The sequence below is a fragment of the Lichenostomus cassidix genome, chromosome 2, assembly GCF_008360975.1.
Source record: "Lichenostomus cassidix isolate B80296 chromosome 2, HeHo_3.0, whole genome shotgun sequence".
Taxonomy (NCBI): domain Eukaryota; kingdom Metazoa; phylum Chordata; class Aves; order Passeriformes; family Meliphagidae; genus Lichenostomus; species Lichenostomus cassidix.
The window spans coordinates 63853533-63875953 of NC_139482.1; the positions used below are offsets into that span (position 1 = coordinate 63853533).

At 40.6% G+C, this 22421-nt stretch overlaps 2 protein-coding genes across 3 annotated transcripts in view; one reads left to right on the top strand and one right to left on the bottom strand.

Annotated features, from left to right (window-relative positions):
- Positions 1–275: 275 nt before the first annotated feature.
- On the top strand, positions 276–8494 carry FAM8A1 (family with sequence similarity 8 member A1). The gene is made up of 5 exons (XM_085051870.1): positions 276–816; positions 4187–4307; positions 6530–6653; positions 6878–7017; positions 7331–8494. Exons 1-5 carry the CDS (start codon positions 315–317, stop codon positions 7473–7475), a joined length of 1032 nt encoding a protein of 343 aa, XP_084907996.1. The 5' UTR covers positions 276–314; the 3' UTR covers positions 7476–8494.
- A 2124-nt stretch (positions 8495–10618) lies between these two features.
- The window catches only part of NUP153 (nucleoporin 153), a 41705-nt gene continuing 29902 nt past the window's right edge, over positions 10619–22421 (bottom strand). Inside the window, exons 13-22 of one of the 2 annotated variants that reach the window (XM_085051869.1) lie at positions 22073–22165; positions 21754–21841; positions 21341–21460; positions 19081–19695; positions 17066–17263; positions 15736–16578; positions 14811–15170; positions 13668–13940; positions 12230–12389; positions 10619–11767 (exon numbers count right to left, since the gene is read on the bottom strand). In XM_085051869.1, coding sequence (XP_084907995.1) covers positions 11683–11767; positions 12230–12389; positions 13668–13940; positions 14811–15170; positions 15736–16578; positions 17066–17263; positions 19081–19695; positions 21341–21460; positions 21754–21841; positions 22073–22165 — 2835 coding nt within the window. In that variant the 3' untranslated portion in view covers positions 10619–11682. Of the gene's footprint in view, positions 11768–12229; positions 12390–13667; positions 13941–14810; positions 15171–15735; positions 16579–17065; positions 17264–19080; positions 19696–21340; positions 21461–21753; positions 21845–22072; positions 22166–22421 lie in introns of both variants that reach the window. The other variant, XM_085051868.1, reaches the window with a different exon arrangement.

Consider the following 22421-nt stretch of genomic DNA (forward strand, 5'->3'; position numbering starts at 1 on the left):
TGACATGTGGTAGATGAAAAGATGAAAAGGGGAGATAAAGGGAGGGGGGAAACTCTTTCCACTTAGACAGGAAAATAGAATCGCAGGGCTCGTACACCGTACGGAGCTCCACACGCCGCTGCGCTCGCAGGTCAGAGGCAGCCGCCTCAGCGCTCGGCCATACCATCTTGTAGGGCGGGCGGGGGGAAGCCTGTTTCCCCCCGGCGCCGTGTTCTACTCGTCAGGCTCTTCCCCCCGCCCCTCCCCTGTAAGTGGGAGAGGCGAGGCGGGGCTGGTCCCTGGCGCACGCGCGGTGAACGCTCAGTGCCGCCGCGATGGAGGAGGTGGCGGAGCGCGGCCGGGCCGGCGCAGGGGCGGCGGCGATGGCGGAGGGCGGCAGCGCCGCCGAAGGGGAGGCAGCCGATGCCAGCGCCGCCAACGCCGCGTCCTCACCGCCGCCGCGCTCCCCCCCGGAGGGCGGCGGGCCGAAGCCACTGAGCGCGGCGGAGTACGCGCGGCGCGTACACCAGTGGCTGTGGGACTCGTACTGCGGGTACCTGGGCTGGCAGGGCTGCCCGCCCGCCCTCCTCGCCGCCGCCGCCGCAACCGCGCAGCCTCCCTCGCCCACCGCCGCTGCCTACTACAGCCCCTTCTACCTCTTCGCTCCGCCGCCCGCACACGCGGCCCCCGCCGGGACGGGGCCCCGAGCCCCCGCCGCCGCCACCCCAGCGTGGCCGGGAGCGGCGGGCGCCGTGTCCCCCCTGCCCAGGGCGGCCTCCAGCAGCACCGCCGGCACCAGCGGCAGCGGCGCCGCCAGGGACGCGGGGCGGCCGGCGGGTGAGTGGGGACGGGGCTGGGCCGCTCGGCCTGCGGAGGAAGAGGAGCCTGACGAGAGCCGCAGCTGCGGGAAGCGGGATCGGGAGAGGGAAGCTGGGCTGTGCGACGTTGGGAGTCGCTGCTCTTCCGTTGGCTGCGGCGCTGGGCATGTGGCTGTGCCGTGTGACACGGGGTGACAGCCGTCATACCGAGGGTGTAAATCCACAGCTTGGGCCGTGGGCAGGTTTAGGGGGTTGACTTGCGTATACAGGTTACAGCCTCAGTGCTTCTAAAGATGTTTTCGTGGATACGAAGGAGTTTTTTGCAGTCGAGCTTATTTTTCTGGTCACAAGTTTGTAATGCGTCTAGCTTTATGAGTAGCCCGTTTGGATGATGAAATCTGAACTCACTTTGCCAGTTTTAGTGGGCTCTTGGTGCTCAAATAAAATAATTTAGTGAAATAGAAGCAGAGAAGCGGAAACATGCTGACATTGAACAAGCTTAGGCGGCAGGACCCGAGATAAACACGCTTCTGTTGCAGCTGTAAACATTGAAGGCAGTGCACAGCAGGCCTTCTGTTTATATTCGTCCAGGAGTAAAACAAACTCACTCTGATCACATCAGAGGGAAAACCTGGAGCAGCAACAATTCCTCACAAGTCGAGGAGCGCCTAGGTCACATTCCTTGAATGTTCCGTACCGCTGTGAGCAGTGGTAGAAAATGAGGAGAGCACTGCTGAAGGACTTTGGAAAAAAGCCCGATCTCCTTTCTCTGTGCAGGACAAAGTACGACATTGCTTATCTGTAACATTGTTTATAAGCTTAGTGGCTGCATGTGTGTGGAAGACATTTTTCGTTCCTTTTTCCTCCTTTTCAAGGGAAAGGAACCTAGCTTCTGAGCTTGCGTCTTTCTTAGGTTATTGAGCAAATGTTGCTTAAACGTGATTAGAACACAAAATAGTATTTTCTGTAACTATGCCCTGCTTGTGAACTGATATTGCCAGTCATTAAAAGGAGGATTGGACAAAGGCTAGCCTGATAGGACTTTGGGATTTTAACGTAGTTTTTCAAAAGCTAATTCCATATATTAAAGGTAATTTAGGGCATGAATAGTATTTCATGCTGCTGAACATGATTGTTCTGAATATTGCATACTATTGCAACACCTGGCCTTTTTAAGGGACTCTGCATGTGATACAGTGATACAATGCAGTTATAAACAAAGACTCTTGTGCTGGTGCTTTGGCTTCAGATTGCAAATGGATGTATCTGGAACAGCTAGAGTGATTATGGCTTCTTCTTTCCTGCTGTAGATTATTGCCCACACAGCAGGCTTGGCAGGGCAGGTCATGTGTGTCCCTGTGCCAATGCAGTTTACAGCCTGTGTGCTTACATAAGCTGAAATAAGTGACAGCTTATGTTAATGTTGCAGATTTTAAACTGGGATGTCAAAAGGTGGGATTGTGAACTGCCTCTGCCACTTCATTGTGTTTGCAGGAGTGTGCCAGAGCACCAGTATTAACAGCACCCAGGGCAGTGGCAGGCTCTTTGTGGACAGTCACCATGATTGAAGACACTTCCTTGCCTTGTCCCTCCCTGCCTTACTGCGAGAGATTACTGCTCATCTGTTGGGAGCAGTAGGGCAAAAGGTGTATCCAAGCCTCAACTGTCCTGTGGCTGACTGGTTGGTGCAAATCCATGTTGAGCACCAGCTGGATGCAAGATCCTAGACATTGAGCTGGATGGATGTTGCATTTGGCTGTCCTTCCTGAAGAAATAGTAACCCTTGGCAAGAATGGATTTCTGATAGGAGGAACATCTTGAATCACTCCAATGAAACTATGCCAGTCTAAGGGTTGCCAAGGTTTCTTAATGTGATGGAGTGGAGCATAATTTGAATACTTACTTTCTTAGCCCCACTTAGCTTCTTCTTTATGCAGTCATTCAATTTAATTTATTCAATGGTGAATAAATCAATCTGCCACCAACTTCACCAAATGTGCTGCTTTTAACAGAGCAAATGAAAGCTTTCACCTGGTGCTGTATGCTCAGGCCAGGATTGGAAGACTGGCTATGTTCCCTCCTGCCTTTGCAGAAGAATCTTTAATTAGAATTTAACAGACAACTTGGACAAGCTTTGACAATGCCAGTGGAATCCGTTTTAGTGCTATACGTGTAAGTCATGCTACTTGATACTGTTGATGCAGAGCTATCAGTGCAGTAAGTATGAAATGAAACTGTATTAACCCAGCTGTGTTAAAATCACATATGGCTCCTGCCTGATCCCTGCCTGATTTTCCTTACCCTATTTAAAAGTACTGTGGGCTTTTGGCTTGGCTCACACAGCTCACAGGGCCATGACTGGCAGCATCAGTCTCAGCAGCAGAACTGGGGAGGCTTATTCTAAATGAAATTTGATTATGTTTTTTGAGATTAGAGAGTGGTATGATTTTCATTCCACTTTTGTCCTTTCTCTGTGTAGGGATAGGTATTCTCAGAAATAGTAACAAACCCAGTCACTATTTCCCTCGGGTTGCATCTGCTAGTAGTGGGGCATTTCTAAATGAAATTGTGATGTGAGTCGTTGCAGGTTTCATGTGAGAGTCTTGTTTGTTGTTTGGGAAATAGAGGAGTATCTGGGTCCAGATGAAATTGTTTTGCAACACTATTTCTTTCATTAAAGAATGTCTATTCTTTAATGTTTTCGCAGTTTAAATCACCTGAGCAACAAAAGCTTGTAAATGACTCCTTACTGGGTGCCCATTTGCAATTGGCCAAATAAGTAGGAGAAATGTGTTATGTTTTCTGGCTGGGGGTAGAGCAGTATGCTGTGTTTTAGTGTAAGTAGTCTGGAGAAATGTTTATGTCAAGTATGACTCTGATATTTTCATCCATTCCTGTTTGTGTCTGGGTGGAGACAAAATAGGCTGTGTTTTACTCTGAGAACTGGTACTTGGTGCACACGGAAGCCTTGGTGCTTGAGGGATAGAAAAGTTATTGTAAATCTGATGGGATTTTCTTTTTAATCTGACCTCTCAGATTTACATAAATCTGTTCTCTGAGGTTGTTCTAAACAAAAGAACACAAAAACTGATGCATCTTCAATGTACTCAGTTCTTTAGCCGAGTATGGTTTTCCTTGTGATCCTAATTATGAGGGAACTCGGAGTTCTGAAGGACTTAAAGTTCTTAAAGAAGATTCTTCTAATTCAACTTCATTCAGATTATTTTTTACATACATTTTTAGAAGTTTTCTTGAAGAACATGTGAGCCGAGGTCAAGCTCTTGATTATGTTCTTGCAGAGAAGTTAATGTGGGTTGTTCTTCAGATGTTAGTGTTAACTTTGTGTTAGTGCAGTAAAATGTGGGTAATGTGAACTATTTCTGTTGCAGGTCGGGAGTTCCTTATCCCTTCACTGGCACACAGGTTCATAGCAGAGATGGTGGATTTTTTTATTCTGTTCTTTATAAAGGCAACCATCATTTTAAGTATTATGCACCTCAGTGGAATAAAGTAAGTTGAACAATTTAAAGCTTTGCTACATACAGCTTTAAGCTTTTCATGCTCTTTGAGGTGTCAGGTTGTATTTATGGTATGTTTATGCATATGATATCATTAAATAACTGACAGAAGTTGAGGAAAAAGCAACACTAGGCTAACTTCCTTGTAAATAAATCCTGATTTTGGGTCAGCTGATGGAAATACAGAATTTGTACAGGTCTGTAGGCTCACAGACTCCCTACTAAGGAAAGGTTAGACTTGCACATTTATGGGGGTGGGGGAGGGGGCACAAGAGCAAAGTCCTTTATAATTATTCAAAGAAAAAGTCCTTTATAATTTTCAAAGAAAAAAGCATTGACAAATAAATTTTTAAACAGCCTTTAAAAATGTACTAGATTTGGCTGGGATGAAGTTACTTTTCCTTATAGCATCTTCTCTGGTGCTGTGTTTTAGATTTCTGACCTAAACAGTGCTAACCCACACCAAAATAAAATCTGATCAAACATATCAGATATGTATGTACTTTGAAAATACAGCCTGGTTGCTAGGAATGCTGCCACACTGTAGGCTTTACTGGGTGTAAATTTGGTTTCTTAAAAAGTGCAGGTAGACACAGTTGACAAACTGTACACTAGACTGAAAGATATGTCATTTCACATTTTTGTTCACAGAGATAGTAATTTACCTCAAAGACTTCCTTGTTTAACTGCTTCTTTAACTGTAGATATCTTATTCCTTAACTCAGTTACACTGAGATCTTGGTGTAGTCAATAATTCCACTATGTACAAACACATTTCAGAACCCAGGCTTTCTGCTGAAGAGCCTTTAAATGTTGCCTGACTGTAAAGTGATACTATACAGATAACATCTTCCAGACACCTTCAGCTGCATCTTGAAAGGGCCAAGGAGGAGGGTCAAATCCAAAACAATTAATGTGTCAATATAAATGATCAGTGGGTTTTGTTCAGATAAGCAGCAATTAAAATGCCAAATGTTCATTTCTGTTTAGTCGCCACATCTCACCACCTGTAACCTGACAGCTTGTGTTTCCATTTTGGCTTTAGTAGGTGGAGAATGATACAAAATGGAATACTGGAAAGATGAGGAACAACTATATGTATACTGCTTCTCTAAAGTGGTGAAAGAGTAACTTACAGCATTTTTAATATTAATAGTTTTGTGAGAGAGTCAGTTGCTTACAGGGGACTTCAGAGAAGCATTCGGCGGGTTTTCTGCCTGACAGATAGAGTGTGCTGGGATTAAGCTGAGGTGTCATGAAAAACATACGTCCTCACAGGCTCAAGAAAGACACTTCAGACCAAAGCTGTATTGAAGGAAAATGTGGATTGTGCTACACAGTTTTATTAATTCATGGGTTGTTAGGAGGTTTTTTCAGTCCTTAAGTCTGAATAAAGAGGAGGGCAAGTAGTACAAATATTAGATGGACTGTTTTGAAGTGGGACTGCACATTTTAATTTGAGTCTTAATTAGATGAATGAGTGAAAAATTCTTGCCTGAATGTGTTGCAAGTATGTCCATTCCAGGTATCAGATAAGAATGAAAATCTCTGGAGTTCACCTTATGAAAATATGCCATTAACTCCAAATGGATACTTTGCATAGCTCTGTTAGGCTAAAAACCACAAGGTTTAAATTGCTTTATGTTTAAATCTTCCTACTGCATACCAAGGTGCCTCCAGAAGCGTACGGTGAACAGTAAAGAATGAGAATGAGGAACCCTGATGAGAGCCCTGATCATGCGAAGGAGGAGATAGGGCTCCCTTGGTTCCTTAGGGAGACTTGCAACTTCTCCCTTGCCTTTGTAAAGAATAGTGCCCTTTTCTTTTCCTTGAGCATTTGTGTAAGAAAGATACTTGGAGACTTGGATGCCTTCCATTTATATCAAGTTAGATGATTACCTGCAGAATCTGTTTACCTCCTAAGAAGCGTGAGAATTTTCAGAACAATTCTGCAGCTCACTACCCACGGACACCATTGTGCAGAAGTGGTAATCAAGAAAGATCTTTTCTTAATGAAAAAGACAAAAGAAACTAGGCAGCAACTCAGAATGAAACTGAGTGTTCTGAATTTTAATGGCTTGTTTAGTATCAGAGAGGGTAAGGAGCTTTTGTTCTTTTATTATACCAGAACTGAGGGAGTGAATTCTGGTATTAAAGGGGCAACACTGGTATTGGGACAAGGATGGCTTTAAAGTTCCGTTTTATTTTGTGCAGGGACATCTCTAAATTTGCCATGCATTACATCATAGAAGAAATAGACGAAGATACGTCCATGGAAGATTTGCAGAAAATGATGATAGTAGCTCTCATCTACAGGTTATTAGTCTGCTTTTATGAGGTAACTACTCCTAAATATTAACTCCAACAATTATGAGTTGTGAGTTGTTGAAGAAATGGATTTAAAAAATTACGTTACCATTGACCAATAAAGTAAATCCTCTTTACAATATTTTGGATTATGTTGAAGCTTATGACATTCACATAGTTCTGAGGATAATCAACTTTGGAAGATCTATCAATTACATAGTGTTGTGTGGAATTGAAATAACCTTTCTTTTACAGATAATCTGTATTTGGGGAGCAGGTGGAGCAACCCCAGGGAAATTCTTACTTGGACTGCGAGTTGTGACGTGTGAAACATCTGTACTTATTGCACCCAGCCGTGTGTTAGTCATTCCATCCTCTAATGTCAGTATGACAACGTAAGTGCTCCTGGCTCAGTCATGTTGCATTCAGGTTAATAGTGTTGAAAGCGTGTGATGAGGAAGGAAATACATGATTGCTTTGTTGTTGACCTTTGCAATAATTAGACTGCAACAGCAATTGTCAGGTCCTGTGATCTAAGAATAAAATGGTAATTATTCAATCATATGGAGTATTTTTCAGGGTAGGTGGTTAAATCTCTAGAGCTTGACTTTTGTGCTGCGCAAAACTTGGACATTGAACTTGAAAGCTAACTACTAATGTAAGCGGGAAAGTGAAAGTAAGGCACTGAATGTTCTGTTCTGATTTCAGGTCCACAGTACGAGCTTTGATCAAAAATTTTTCTATTGCATCATTTTTTCCTGCGTTCATTACACTGCTGTTTTTCCAGCATAATAGAACAGCCTATGATATTGTAGCAGGAACTATTGTGGTCAGAAGAAATGGAGTCAGATGATACCAAAAGATGAGATTTCCGGACTGGTTCTAAACATCCCCTCCAAACCCCAGTGAATAAAGACCTACCCCAGAACTGAAATGGAGGTGTCTGTTGGAGTCTTTTGCCCTAACTAAATGGGAACTGATTCAGAAGCTAAAGAAAATGTATGCTTCCTGTATGATGCCAGCAACTACCTTCGAAGTATTGGAATTTTCATAGATGCCAAAGAAATTTGGGAACAGAATACATATTAAATCCAGGAGTATTAACCTCCGACTGGTGAGACAGAAACTGTCTGTTTTAATTGCAAAAAGGAGCTGTTCTGTTTGTCAGTCTGTGGAAGGCAGATCCCCAGAAATACTCCACCTTAAAGTAAATGTTACTTCTACATTTTCGGATATTGGCAGGTAACTAGAAAATAAAGCTGTTTTCCAGGCAGTTGCCTATCAAAGGATAAGGGGGGAAGAGACCTGCAAGTATTAGATGGCAAGGCAAATGATGTTAATTAAATTGCCATGTGTGCAGAAAGAGAGATCAGCAGTGGTTATCACCTTTTATTACTGCTTCACAGATTATATTCCCTTGCCTTTTGAGTATTTTCTCACAGCGTTGATGTGAAAAGTTTTTTTGCATGATTGTCTCAAGCACTGTCACTTACTTCACTTGTCCAAGCTAATGAAGAGGTGAAACAATAGCTGCTTTTTCCTCCGGGAAGGGTATGTAATACTGCAGTGTTAGTGATCTGGTAGGTGTAAGTAACTCTGGAGCCATGAACAGTACAGACCATGCTAATGAAACATAACTTTTTTGCTTCTGTTTGGAGTGAAAGCACTTGTCTGTTTCTTGCATATACTGCAGAGCAGAAGAACTGAATGTGTTTCAGGAGCATGCAGAAAACATTAACTGAAATGTGTTATGGGTATAAACCTGCAGATGTACAAATACTGGTTATTTTCACTTTATCATTCTGGCTACTTGTTTGTATATTCAGGATAACTTAAATACTGAATAAAGAAACCTAATATTTTGCATGACTATATAGCTTTGATGATTCATTTATTCTCATATTAGTATCTTGGGAAATTAATATAAGCAGTAATAATGTTTTACTGAAATTTGAGTCAGTTTGGAATTCTTCAATCCTAGTTTTTGTGTGTTCCTCCCTTCGGCCTAACATGCCACTCAGTGGCTGAAGTTCTCATCCAGCCTTCAGTTTTGGACAATTGCTTGGTGGACATTAGAAATGTTTGAGAGCTTGGTTATCGCTCTTATCTCCAGGTGTAATAACTCAGTAATGTGTTCCTATGCTGCAATATTTTTGACAAGTCATGTTCTTCTGTGTATGCCTGCACTGTGTATGCATTTTTATCTGCATTTGGAATGATTCAGGACTAGATCCAGTGCCTTAATAGTGGCAGAATGACATTTTGCCATCCATTATGTCTCCAGACTGAGGTCACTAACTTTAGATGATTACTTTTAAATATTCATTTTTTAAGCAAAAAATAACTTGTCTTGGCTCAAACACTGTTTTTAGAGTCTTTGCTCAATCATGTTTTTTTTTTTAATACTGCCAGGGGTAATGATGCCACTGCTTACATGGGCAGCTTCTTCCAATGCTTGACAGCCCTTTCATTAAAATTTTTCTCCCTGATGTCCAGTCTAAACCTCCTGGGGCCAACTTGAGGTAATTTCCTTGTCCTGCCTCTTTTTACCTGGGTTAAGAGACCAACCCCCACCCAGCTACACCCTCCTTTCAGGCAGTGGTAGAGAATAAGGTCACCCCTGAGCCTCCTTTCCTTCAGGCTGAACACCTGTAATTCCCTCAGCTGCTCCTCACAGGACTTGTGCTCTGTTCTTTCAAAGACTGTTGACTAAAGCACTGATTTCAAGCATGGTGATGGGCCTGATGAAAGCTAAAGCTGTCAGAACCAACTTTTAAAGTTCTTTCTAGGGTGAGTTTTGCCTATTCACAATTTCAGTATGAATATAGTAAGAACTTCTCTTTACTGCAGCAGTGACCTAAAAACTGGATTCAAAAGGGGAGGAAGGGAAAAGCAACACTGTTGGCTAAAACTTTATTACTACCAAACCAAGTATAAGGGAAGGTATCTCTTACCCTGGGGAAAAATACCACCCCTTCCATAGCAGGTAAAGAAAAAATTACAATGCAAGAGCACAGAACCTGTTCATGAAAATGTGTATACATCATGCTGTTGTGCTAGCTTTTAGTTTGTCTCTCATGCAAGCTGCATCCCAGATGCTGCTTGTTTCTGCTTGAAGGACGAGTACTTGGCAGGTGATTTATGGCTAAGGGGGAGAAAGTGGAAGTCTGTGGCATTTTCCACATTTAGACATCTGGAAACATTTAACTGCATCTAATGCTTTCATGGCTACAGTGGCATGATGTGACTGACTAAACAGCAGTGGGTACGTGTGTGGTTCTGAAGGCGAGTTGCTGAGTATTGTCTATTTCTAACAAGTGACTGGAGCTCTACATGTGTAAAAAGCAGTTAGCCTTGGACCTCATGTCATATCCAGCTCTTGCTCAGAATGGCATCTCCCCTTGTACCACCAGGAGCTGTAGCTGTAGGAGCAGGGAGTGGAGCTGGGGTGCATGGCAGCAGTGCCAGCCAAGGCCCTAGCAATGCCTCTGAAGACATTTACAGCATGGACAATGACGCAGGTCTGTGCCCTTCTAGCTGAGGGAAGAAACCATGGCTGAGTCAGAGACAGACTGCTGTGACTTGGTATGAGTTCAGCTGTGGGTGCCCAGATGAACAAGCATTTCCTCTGATTTTACTAATAATGATGTCTGTTCTCCAAGAAGCTCCTGTAACTGCTACAGAAGCAGAAACTCCCCCATTACTCATTTACAATCTTCCTCTTCAGTCAGAACAGTGGTGAATGTTTACAACATTAGGTTGGTTTTTTTAATAGCACTGTAATAAATTAACTGCAGTCAGCTGACACATTGATAAGCTGCTCCAAGCTTCAGTCTACAATAAAACTCTCCTTCCTCACAGGAGATCTCTAACTTATGTAAGATCCTCTAAAACCAGTGCAAAAAGCAGAGGTTGAAGACAGCATGTGACATTGCTCAGGTCAAGGGAACCACCTTACACAGTTACAGCTCCGGCTGCTTTTATGTAGAGTTAAAATTGACAGGTAATATTTCGCAGTTTTTATTGATGGCATTTATCCCATGGTTTAACATGTTAATTATACTGTAATAAACATGGCTTTAATATTAAACTTTTCCTTATTATCCAAAGTCACCACAGTCCATTTCAGTAAATATAAAAATATATACTTAATACTTTGTACAATACTGGTTTTTGGTCCAAACAAAAATGGATCAGAAAAGCCAATAAACTTACTTTAAGAATTCCCAATTTTAAAGATTTTCTAAATGGATTTAGGCAACTTTGAATAATGGGATTTACATAAAATCTGAGACAATACTAAACAAAAATGGCTGTAACACACAAAATTAAAATTTCAATTTCACAGATTTGTTATGCCAAAAAAGTACATAGAGAAACAAAATTGTATTTACACGTTTCATAATAAAATAACAAGGCGAGACAGGTGATAAAGGGCTGTAAGAATGAAAATATAGAAATAGCATATAATTATTAAATGAAGAACTACAGATCTAACAAGTCCTTAGCATGGATCATCCTTTAATCAGTCTTCCTCTATCAGAAAATTTTAGTGCACAATACACCCAAATTCATTCACTTCACACATACACCAGCACAAACTCAGCATAGAAATCATTCATTATCAACATTCTCTACTCTATACAGCATCCCTTGCTGCTATAATTACAATTTTGAGGCGTCAGTAAACGCAGATGAGCGCACATAGTGGTGCGGATGAAGAGGTATTGGACAAGCCATTCACTGTGCAGGCTCTACTCAGGGCTACAGCCAGACCATGCCAAGTCAGTGAAAGAAGTAACTTGAGACTTTTGCTTGAGAACAGCCTTGTTGCCAACTTTACTTGCTACCAAAGAAACGTAACAGGGAGAGGGGAGGGAAGGACAGGAAAGCTAAGTTTTATACTCCTTTAGGCAGATCTGACTTCCGACAAGCCAGCGTGAGGTACAATCCCAGTAACTTAACATTTCAGGGTAGTAGCTGAACATTTCAGGGTAGTAGCTGAACAATTCAGGATAGTAGTTGCTTCCAATGTTTTTGATGCTTTACCAATCAGGCGTCTACTTTCTACGTCTAACTGCAGTCTTTATCTTCCGACCAGCAACTGAAGATCCAGAGGCAGAGAAAACATTTTTCCCATTAGTCCTATTAAAAGAAATTAGTAGTTCAGAGTTTAGGACAGTGTAGCTGAAAATTCAGTAGCAGCACTGAGTAGATATTCCAGAACAACTGTTTCATAGTCTTGTCTCACTAGTTACCAGCTGGCAACAATCAGCAAAGGACGAACAGGAGGAAGAGAGTTCCAGAAACCAATTAAATCTCTCTTATTCAGAAGGTAAGCAGCAGCATAATGGATGGATACAAGTTCTACCTTTCAAGAACAAGACAATTTCACATGTGTTGATGTGTGACATTCCTGACAGCTAGGCTCCTTTACAGATACCGGTGCTTAGTTAGCCAGTCAGGCTAATAAAAGGAAGGATGCCAAATTTAGTTTCAAACTCCAAAGTTCATCTGAGCACCTCATGATTTAGCAACAGGTAGAGGCTGAACACTGTCCACTGATATTACCCAAAGCTCAAGGGAAATTCTGATACGGTCTCTTACCCCACTGTAAATGCCGGAGGCTGGCTGAACGGAAATCCTGAAGTGCCAGAAGGCGGTGCAGGAGCTGCTGGTGCAGGAGGATTTGCACCAAAAGTGAATATTCCTGGGGTATTTGGAAAGTTGAAATTAGTAGAATTACTTCCAAACTGGAATACAGAACCTGGGAAGATGGGTTGGAAGCAGAAGGAGGTAAGAAAGTTGAAATCTAAGTTCATCCTTTCCAGCAAAATCCTCATGTTCTTCCCCACTATCTTTAAAGACCTTTTTTTTACAGGTTGCTCAAGATGATGAAGTTGAGGGGGCTCACCAGAAATGTAAGATTACTACAGGAATAGTTTATTGAATTAATACCATTCACACGGGTTGAGGAATTTTTAAAGTAATACTGCTGGCACACTGATAATTAGTTTGTTGCCAACTTCTGTGCCACCATTAAATCTATACCTATGCATACTGAAGTTATTAGTAAAGTCTTAAATCATAAATTTATATTCAGGAAAACTTTCTGGTGTTCATGCAGTTCATCTGGGGACTTCCTTTCCTTTAATGTGCTCACTGAGGCTCATCTTAAAAAAACCCAAACATTCCAACCATCAAAGTAACTGATAAGCAACAAACACAATCCAGGGAGAACTTTATCCTTAAACTGCTACCTGATTAATGAAAGATCGACTGAGTAATGTGTTGTGCATTAATCTACTTGTACTAATCTACTTGTTAGTAGAGGAGGCTATTTTGTAAACTTATGAGAGGAAAAAAGGAGGCTTTTCCCTTTCAGTACTCGATGTGCTACTAAGTAAGACATTCCAGCAGTGTTTTTGTTTTTTAATTAATGCTAGTATAGAATAGGTATTTCTTACACTTAAATTATAAGGTTCATTCTCTGTCCCTTTCCCATGGTATTTTATACTTCATTAGTAAAAAGATCTTCAAATACAGTCTTAATCCATAAAAATGCTTTAAAAAACCCCAAAACAATTCTGACTGTATTTTATACTATCACACCTGTTGAAGTCAGATAACTAAGAATTACTCAAATAAAAAAATAACTATTTTGCAGTGCTTCTGCCCTTTTGTTTTGCACAATCTTACCAGTGATTACTCCATGGTTTTCAACAATTCCTTTTAATGATTAGGTTTCTAAAGAAAATAAAGCTCAACCTTTAATAGCAGAGTTGCAACCTCAATGTCTGGTAAGTCTTTTGCGGAGAAGGCTTACTGTGAAGCCAGATACCTGTGGCACATTGTGTCTCCACAGTCAGGACTGGGACATAAATGACAACCGTATACCCATTATTTTTATGGAGGGCAATTCCTACATTTAAGTACACAATGCCAAAGTTGTCTTTCTCCACATAATGCATGGCACACTTCATGAAAAACGAAGTAACATATATAATCTCTGAGACCAAAAGGGAACAGGATGGTTGGCACTCACCAGCACTGGGGGTACCAGAGCCAAAGGCTGGCTGTTGGGTTGCCTGCTGTCCGAACACAGAGGATGGAGTGCTGCTCGTCACTGAGCCGAAGGCAGAAGGAGCAGGCTGAGAGCCAGCAGAAAACAACGTTGTCGACAGAGATCCAAAACTTGGAGCTGCTGGCTGGCTGGACCCTTGGCTTGGGCCAAATGCTGGTGGCTGACCGGCACCAAAGGCTGGGCCAGCAGCAGGTGCTGGAGGCCCAGAGCCAAACAGGAATGAAGATGACGACCCTTGGGGGACAGAGAGAGACGTCAGTATGGGCCTTTTCCCTCCTGCCCTCAAGGACGAATCCAGAAACAAAAGGCTCTCAAGCCTCAGGTCTGGTAGCTGAATACTCAGTTTCAATGTACTTGTGTGAATATGTAAAATGGGTACTACCTCAGCCACAATAGGAATTGTACCTTTTTTTTCCCTTAGAGGTTCAATCTTATTTCCAGCATACCGCATGGCTCACAGGAAAACAACTAATTTGGAGAATTTAGTTTTGTGTCATGCATTCATTAATGCAATTCATGCAGTGGAGTAATGAACATTAAACATGAAGAAACTCTGTGTTTCTTATGCCATCTCCGCTAAATTGCTAGAAAATTAACCAACACTGGCCACGATTCCTAGTGGAAAGCAACCCTTAAGCAGTATTGATTGCATGTAGAGGTACTCCATTTATATATACTTGTGAGGGAAGGACTTGGCAAATCTTGACATTATTTCCAATAGTTCAGTTTTAGATATAGGAGAGAAACATTAGCAAAGTTGTAATTCACTGACTTCTAACTGTAAACACTGGACTGATAATGAAAAGAAAGAAATTACCATTCTCATGGTGAAAATCTCCTGTACAAATTGAAATCCAGTAAAGGTTTGTCATTTGCATAAAAAACAACTCTGGTGCCAGTTCATTACTAAACTATGTTTCGCACACTGAAGAAAAATAAGCCCAAATTTACATTTCTGAATACAAATAATCAGCATTTTTCTCTACTTCCATGCATTTAGCCTGCACATTTTCCAAAGTAAAATATTCATCAAACAGCATCTCCTTAGTTGACTAAATAATGACAAAGAAGAGAAAGTAAGATAAGCATCTATTTAAAATGTACCTGTTGAACTTGATGTAGTTGTGGCTCCAAAAGTAAATCCTGAATTTGCTGCATTGGTACTGTTCTCTCCTGAACCAAAGAGAAACGGAGTAAGAGTCGAGCCAGTGCTGGAAGATGTGGTTGCTGGTTTGTTTTCTTGAGAGAAACCAAATGACTGAGATGTTGCAGATTCTGCAGGATTGCCAAAAACAGAGCTGGTCACAGTGTTGCTGGGTTGTCCAAACACAAAGGGAGTGGGAACTGGCTGAGGGTTTGAGGAAGAGAGGGTGCTGCCAAATACACTGCTGCTGTTGGCTGAAGTGGTGGGTACAGCTGTGCTGGAGGAACTGGAGCTCAAGAAGATGAAGGATGCACCTTGATCTGAAAGGAAGAAACACATTTACTAAGTCACACAAATGGAATTTAACAACAGAGACCTTTTCACACAACAACCATCACTGAAAAACTTTAATCCTCCACTGCAAACTTTCAACAAATTAAAGGAATACAAAACAGTGCAGTATCTATGAAGTAGTTTTTGTACCTTTGCAGTAGTAGAGAAACTGCAGCACAGCTGCAAGTAGATGGAAATAAGATATTCCCTCTCTCCTTTCCCTTTCAATATAAAAAGCACTAGTATGAGGCCGCTATACTGCCATATTACAGATTTCATCACCAGCTAAGCCACTATTACTGGGACAATACAACTTTGTGTTTATACAAGCAGTGATACACGTTCCTTAAGATGTGACAATTTTTTTTGTCTAAATGTAGTGTTAAAACTCACTGAAATCTATAAAGAAATTGCCACATATTGTCTACACATCAACAACCGGAACTACAGACAGGTAGTATATAAATCCCATAGATTTTCTCCAGTACAGCCCCAGAGCTACTATTTAACAGACATGAGCAGAAAAGTGAAGGCAAAAGATGTTCTGTTTACCGCAAGTACTGGTTTGTGCTCCAAATGCAAAAGGTGCCTTTGCCTGCTCACTTTCCTTTTCTGATGGTTTACCAAAACTAAAATTGAATACAGGTTTTGCTGTGCTCTCCTCTTTGGTATGCTCAGCTGTCCCAGATGAAAAGATAGGTTGTGCCTTCAACTCTTCATTGTCAGCTTTCTTTCCAAATGCTAATTGGCCAGCAGAAGTGACAGAGTCCTGCTTCTCTTCTGCCCTTCCCAAAACAAACTGTGAGGCAGGTGCAGGCTCCACACTGCCAAAAGAGAAGCCTCCCTTCGTTGAAACAGTTTCATCCTTTTTCTCATCTAACTTCTTAAACGGCAAAGCAGGTGATGCTGCATCCTTTTCTGCCACAGTTCCGAAAGCGAAGCCACTGACCCCGGTTTTATTCTCAATAGTAGCTATGGAAGAAGCGGAACTTGTAGCAAAACCAAAACCTCCCAAAACTGGTTCCTCTTTCTTTTCCTGCTGTCCCAGACTCGTTGCTCCAAACTGAAATGTTGAAGGAGCTGGACTGCTTGTAGATGGAAGTCCAAAGGTAAAACTGTTACTTTTACTTTCTTTTTTACTGTCTTCTGATTTAGAGTCTGAGGAAGAAACACCAAATTTGAAGTTCCCTGAACCAGTAGGAAACTTAAATCCACCAGTCACAGTGTTAGACGATGCAGATTCAGATGCAATGCCGAACTTAAAGCTACTTTGTTCTCCAAATTTAAAATTTCCTGTGCTACCTAATGTTTGAGAAGATTCAGAGGACGATGATGGGACACCAAATGTAAATGATGGCATTGCAGCATTTGTAGACACAGTAGCAGTACCAAAACCTGCAGAAATAAGAAATAATGTCAGGTTTACAATATAGGATGTAACACATGCAGGCTTTAGCTACATGGCTGTGATTCTAGTCCTGAGCTCTCCCAGTCAAAACTGTTCAACAAAACACCCCTCACACATAAACAAGTAAGGAAACTCCACACTTCTTATCTTCACAAATCTTTTTGCAATGGTGCTCCTCTGTACAGCACCTGGCTTGGAAAAGCACACTGGTGAGCTGTTGGAAAGACCATGGTTTTAGTCTAAATTCCAAATGAACAACACATAAGGCTTGAAATAAGCAACTATATATGTCACTGACACAAGCTCTCCTCTAAAAAAAACATAATCTTTTTTCTGGAGAATGGGTGTGGAAACACAGGCGCATGGCAATATTCCTAACAACAAACAGACAGTTTTCCACACTCAAAGGAAAAATCATTGTACTTTAGAAATTTTTGCAGAATACACATCCTTGTTCTTCTCATTAAGTATTACCTTTGAGCTCTGCTTTAGTGCCTGGCTTTGCACTTTCACAGGCTATGCATTTTGTGGCTTCTGCTTTGTTTTGGACCATGCAGACCTCACATTCCCAGCTTCCTTCAGGCTTCTTGAATTTGTCTAAATCCAGAAAACTTCCAGAAGAAGCAGAAAATGCAGGAACACTGCTGCTACTGGTCACAGGCACTGAATTCCCTGAGAAGGAAGCAATATAGTTAACCATCCCACTTAAATCATAAAGTAAACATGAACTTTTAAAGAAATACTTGCTAAATTGCAAAGCACACCAGTGTAACAGTAAAAAGCCATCAAGCTATATGTTAATTTCAAACATAATCTGAGAATGTAAACAATAGAAACACCTGGATTCTTCTTTATAATCTATGTACAATTTCAAGCACAAACTGAACTAGTGACATTTAAACAGCAACTGCAGTTCATAAAATAGAGCAACACAGCCTATTTCAGATGTAAATTTCTAAAAGAATTTCTGGTGACACCAGCTACTGATAGTCAAACTTAGCATCACTCAAGTTAATGATCACTGTCAAGTGATGCAAGGCTAAGAATCTACTAGCATGATTCATCAGCAAGTCACAAAGACAGGACACATTCAAAACTACATAGTAACAAAAGAAAATAAAAGAGAGGAACTCAAAGCTTCGAAACCCACAGTTCTGTGTTCACCACACAAGCTACACTGCCTTCAGCAGCAGTAGAAACAGCTGCTGCTGCTGAGGCCTGAAAGTCAACGCTTGCCTTCTGACTTTTCTCCCCTGTAAAGTAAGAGATGTCACTTGATGCTGATGTCCCCAAGAGCAGACTTCAGCTCCACAAGTGTGAGGAGTGAAGCAGACATCCCAAAGGCACAAAAGTATCACATAACTATAATGTTCACCTACAGTGAACCATTGAGGGTGGCATTCAAGAGAGGCACAAGATTATTACTCAAATTCGAAGCAGTAACATTTCCTAGTCAGGAACAGCTCTTCTTTTCCACAGCATATCCATTTATATCCTCCCATCTTACTTGCTTTACTCGTCTCCTTGTCAAAAGTAATGTAACTGCAATTCTCTGTACCATGGTGGTCACAGCAAACCCCTCATTTCCAAAATTTCTTTCTTGCAATGGCCAGAGTCTTGGACAAAAGTGCCAGCTGACCACTCTGAAGATGGAAGTCCATGGGAACAAGCTTCCTTTAAATTGCATTAGCTTATCTGAAGAAATTCCACTCTTACTGAACACAATGATTGTAAAACCACAATCTAGTCCATCTATTTTTTCCCCCAGGATCTATCTGCAAAGATGCTTTTGATATTAAATGATGTTAAGAGCCAATAAAAATTAACACTAAAATAATTATTTGTGCTTTAGAAAAATAAACTCTCTCAGTTACAATCACATATAACAGGAAACAACCCAGAACTTAACTAGAGAAGTCATCCACCTCCTCAAGATCTCTAAGAACCCTGACTTTCCCAAACAAGGTTACCCGTATTCTGAAAAGCTACCACAGGCATAGCACAAGATAACTAGCTGAAGACTACACTGCCTCAGAATCTGGCTTCATACTTCTGCTCAATTACACACAAATGCTGATTGGAGACATTTTAAGCCACGTTGTGTAAACAGTGTTGAAAGAGGAAAACAAAAGCCCAACAAACCCGGTAGTTTTTAGCTCCTTGCATGGAGTTCATGTTTTTCCCCTATGAAAATTAGCCAACTGGTTTTAAGGCATCCATTTTAGTCATCTTTCCTCGCTAGCTGTAAAGCAGGGTATATTTGCTTCCATTCAGCTCTGCACAAATACATTTCATGATCAGTTCAACTCATGTGACAGGCTGGAATCTGGGCTGAGACCTCCACAGTGCCTGCAACCATTCCTGCAGAGTCACTAATCCATCCTGTCTGGCATACAGCCATGCTGCTGAAAATATTTTCATATGCAACATAGTTGTGTAAAAAATGCACATAGACTAAGATTGAAACAATGAAGAAGAAAAGAACAAACCTGGTTTCTCAGACTGACAAGCTACACATTTGCTGTCTTCTGCCTTATTTTGTACAAGGCACACTGAACAGTACCAAGAGCCTTTTGGCTGTTTAAATTTGTCTCCAAAGCCCAGAGTGACTGTTGTGCCAGTGCTGCTGGAGGTGGATGTCACTGTAACTGAGTTGTCTGTGACCACTGGCACTGTCAGAGCAGGCATCACTCCTGTTCCAGGCTTTGGTGTCTCACATGCTATACATTTTGTAGCTTCAGGTTTGTTCGGGACCAGGCAGGTATCACAATCCCACGTGTTGGGTGCTGGTTTAAATTTGTCTTCAAAGCCCATCGTCCCTGCTGTAGGGACTGTTGTCTTGGAGGAGACACATTGACTCACGCTTATCGTCTGTTTCGTACTCTCAACAGTGGACACTTTAGCAGCGTCACATGTTACACATTTGCCATCTGTGGTTTTGTTCTGCAGACAAGGGTCGTGTGTGTCAGACTGCCAAAAGGAGGATGCTTGTTTAGACGTGTCTTTACTTGCAGAAAAACTGCTTATTGCGGGCCTTGTATAGACCACTGTGCTTGTAACAGGCGGTGTGGATGAACAGGAGGGTGATTTCCCAGACATAAAGCCTAGTTTAAAAAAAAGTAAATTGAGAGATTTTATTAATAAAGCTGTACCCTGGCTGCATGAAGTTACTTATAGTAGTAGACAGAACAAATTTAAACCAAGTGCCAATGGTTACAACTATACATTCCAACTAAGTGCAAGAGGAAGTCCATGGAAATCTTATCTAAAGGGATGAAATTTCATATGCTATGCTGGGACACAACAGAACACTTATTTAAAGCTTGATTTAACTCTTCTCTTCCAAGAAAGTTTTAAATACAAATCTCATTTTTATCTGCCACTACACTGGTAGATATAAGTGTAAACAAACAGTACTGAAAGCTGATGATCTGTCACAGAATGAAAATAATCCAATTTCATTTTAAGACACCATGCCAAATCTAATCAAATTGCTAAAGCTATTTCTGCCATAGTAGATGACTCACATTTACTTTAGTAGCTGTACAACAGTTGGTACTTGGAGCAGCAATCCACACAGTATTCCCGCCCAAATACTGCGTAATAATTAAGCAATAAAAACTAAGACAACCAAACAATTTTTACCCACAATCTTTGTTCAAAATGCATTGGGAGCAGGAAAACTCCTTACTTAAAGGTGCAAACTTCTCAGAAAACAAGAACCACCAACATGGAAACATTAACAAAAATGCTACAGCAACACATCTTAAATATCAGCACAATTTAACTGTAAAGCTAAAATAAAAGAGTTTCTCTTTTTGTTGTTATGTTATTGCTTTGAGGGTTTTTTTTTAATATTAGAACTGGAATCTTCTAACAGTGTTGATTTAGAACCTGATTCTCTTAAACTGATGAAGAAAACTAATGCCACTTCATCCACAGGTCTTTCCTTAAACAAAACACATGGTGTATTTTTTCTCACTTAGCTCATTCCAATATAAATAGGCACTGCCTTCTTAAGTTGTAAATAGATAAGTCATTTCATAATAAAAAGTTCTGCTGCAACTCAATGCTTAACAGGAAAGATCAAATTCAATAAAGTCCTTTTTCCTAGAACAAAAAATCTAATTTACACACACACACTTTACTAAATAGTAGAAAACAATTGCAATGACTTAAAAACCGAATTTTTTTGAAGTAAGACAGCCCACAGCTACTCAAACTATACATCTGAATCCATATTAACTGTTATCATTTAAGGCCAAAAGATATGCAGCTTTTGAAACACCTTTAGCAATGAAGTTATCTTTACCATTCTTAATTTCTGGAGAAGGTGAAGGTGGGAGAGGAATGTTTGTAAAGCACTTTACAAACATTTTCTTTCCAATTACATATATTTTATTTATTTAAAACATTGATTATTTGACTAATTCTTTTTATACTTAAGTTCGAATTACAACCCAACATGTAAAGGAGAAGCAATGCATCTGGTTTGAAGTTTCACTTTTCCTTTCAGCAATGAAGGCTGCTTACAATAGAAGGGGCATCAAGCCTAACAGATGCAGCATTTTAATGTAATGTTCTCCTTGTCCATATTTATTGCTAACACTGCCTTAACTGTGGCAAATTGTCTTTTTTGTTTGGGGTTTTTTTTGTTGTTGCTGCTGTGGTGTTTTTTTTAAAAATCAATGCAGCTATATGCAAGTGTATTCTTTGCAAAATATTTTTTAAAAGAGTTCATTATCTCACCAGGGCTTTTTAGAATGTCTAACACACTTCCTTGCTTTAAGAACTTAGCAGGTTTGCAGAACCCATCATATTCTTCTTCCTCTTCCTTCTTATTGCTGGTGCTGTTTACAGTGGTGCTACCTTTAAAAATAAAACAAAAACCACCTTTTAGAAAGAAATCTGCTTAGAATATATTCACATTTGCTAGAAACAAGAATTTCTATGTTTAATTCTTATATAAGAATCTTCAAAATTCTACCTTATATTTGCAACAGTTTATAGTTACAATTTTATTAAAAGCAGATGTGTCACTAAAAACACGCTTTTCCTGGAATTTGTAAGATGCTTAGAAATGACAGATTAACTACTTCACGTACAAAAAAAAAAGAAAGAGAATTATCACTTTATGTCTGAAATGTTAGTATTTCTGTTACCTGGATTAAGGATGGATGTCACTGGTGTATCAGTGGATCCAGAAAGTTCTGATGACTTCACAACAGGAACACTAAATGTAAACTTAAACTGCTACAAAAAAGAGATTTTCTTTTTTAGATTGTAAGAAATTTCAATCAAGTTTCACACACAAATACTAATCTGAAATCCAGTCTTCAAACTTTAGGTGGATGCTGGCTGAAAAATTACAAGTCAGAAATCTATATATTTGTTTTCCCCCTCACCAGGGCCAATTCTGCTTTATTGTTCTGCAATATTCTACTAAAGCCTCGAGAAAACATTGGGATATTTTTTACTTACAGATGATGGAGGTAGCACTTCCACCTCAGTAGATTTCACAATTGGAGATGAAAATACAAACGTAGGACTGCCAACATTACTTGCTGGTTGTACCTGTATTTTCAAAAGAATTAAGGTTTGTATTGAAAAGAAAAACATCCAGGTACAACAACAGCAGCTACCTGAATCCACTAACAGACATTCTGCAGTGACGTTGGGAAATCTGACGTTTGGTATTTCTGATCCACAGCTAAGAGTTGTAATAAAAGAAAAAGCCTGCAATGAGTGTATAAGCCATATCAAAATATGTCTCCCTCCGTACCTCCCAATCAGAACACAACCCTGTTTTATTCAACAGGTTACAAACTCA

Bases quoted from the DNA above. Each gene is read 5' to 3' on its own strand.
- FAM8A1 (XM_085051870.1), top strand. From the start codon at position 315: ATGGAGGAGGTGGCGGAGCGCGGCCGGGCCGGCGCAGGGGCGGCGGCG. The intron at 6,654-6,877 runs GTAACTACTCCT...TTTCTTTTACAG, and splicing joins TATTAGTCTGCTTTTATGAG to ATAATCTGTATTTGGGGAGC. The intron at 7,018-7,330 runs GTAAGTGCTCCT...TTCTGATTTCAG, and splicing joins TCTAATGTCAGTATGACAAC to GTCCACAGTACGAGCTTTGA.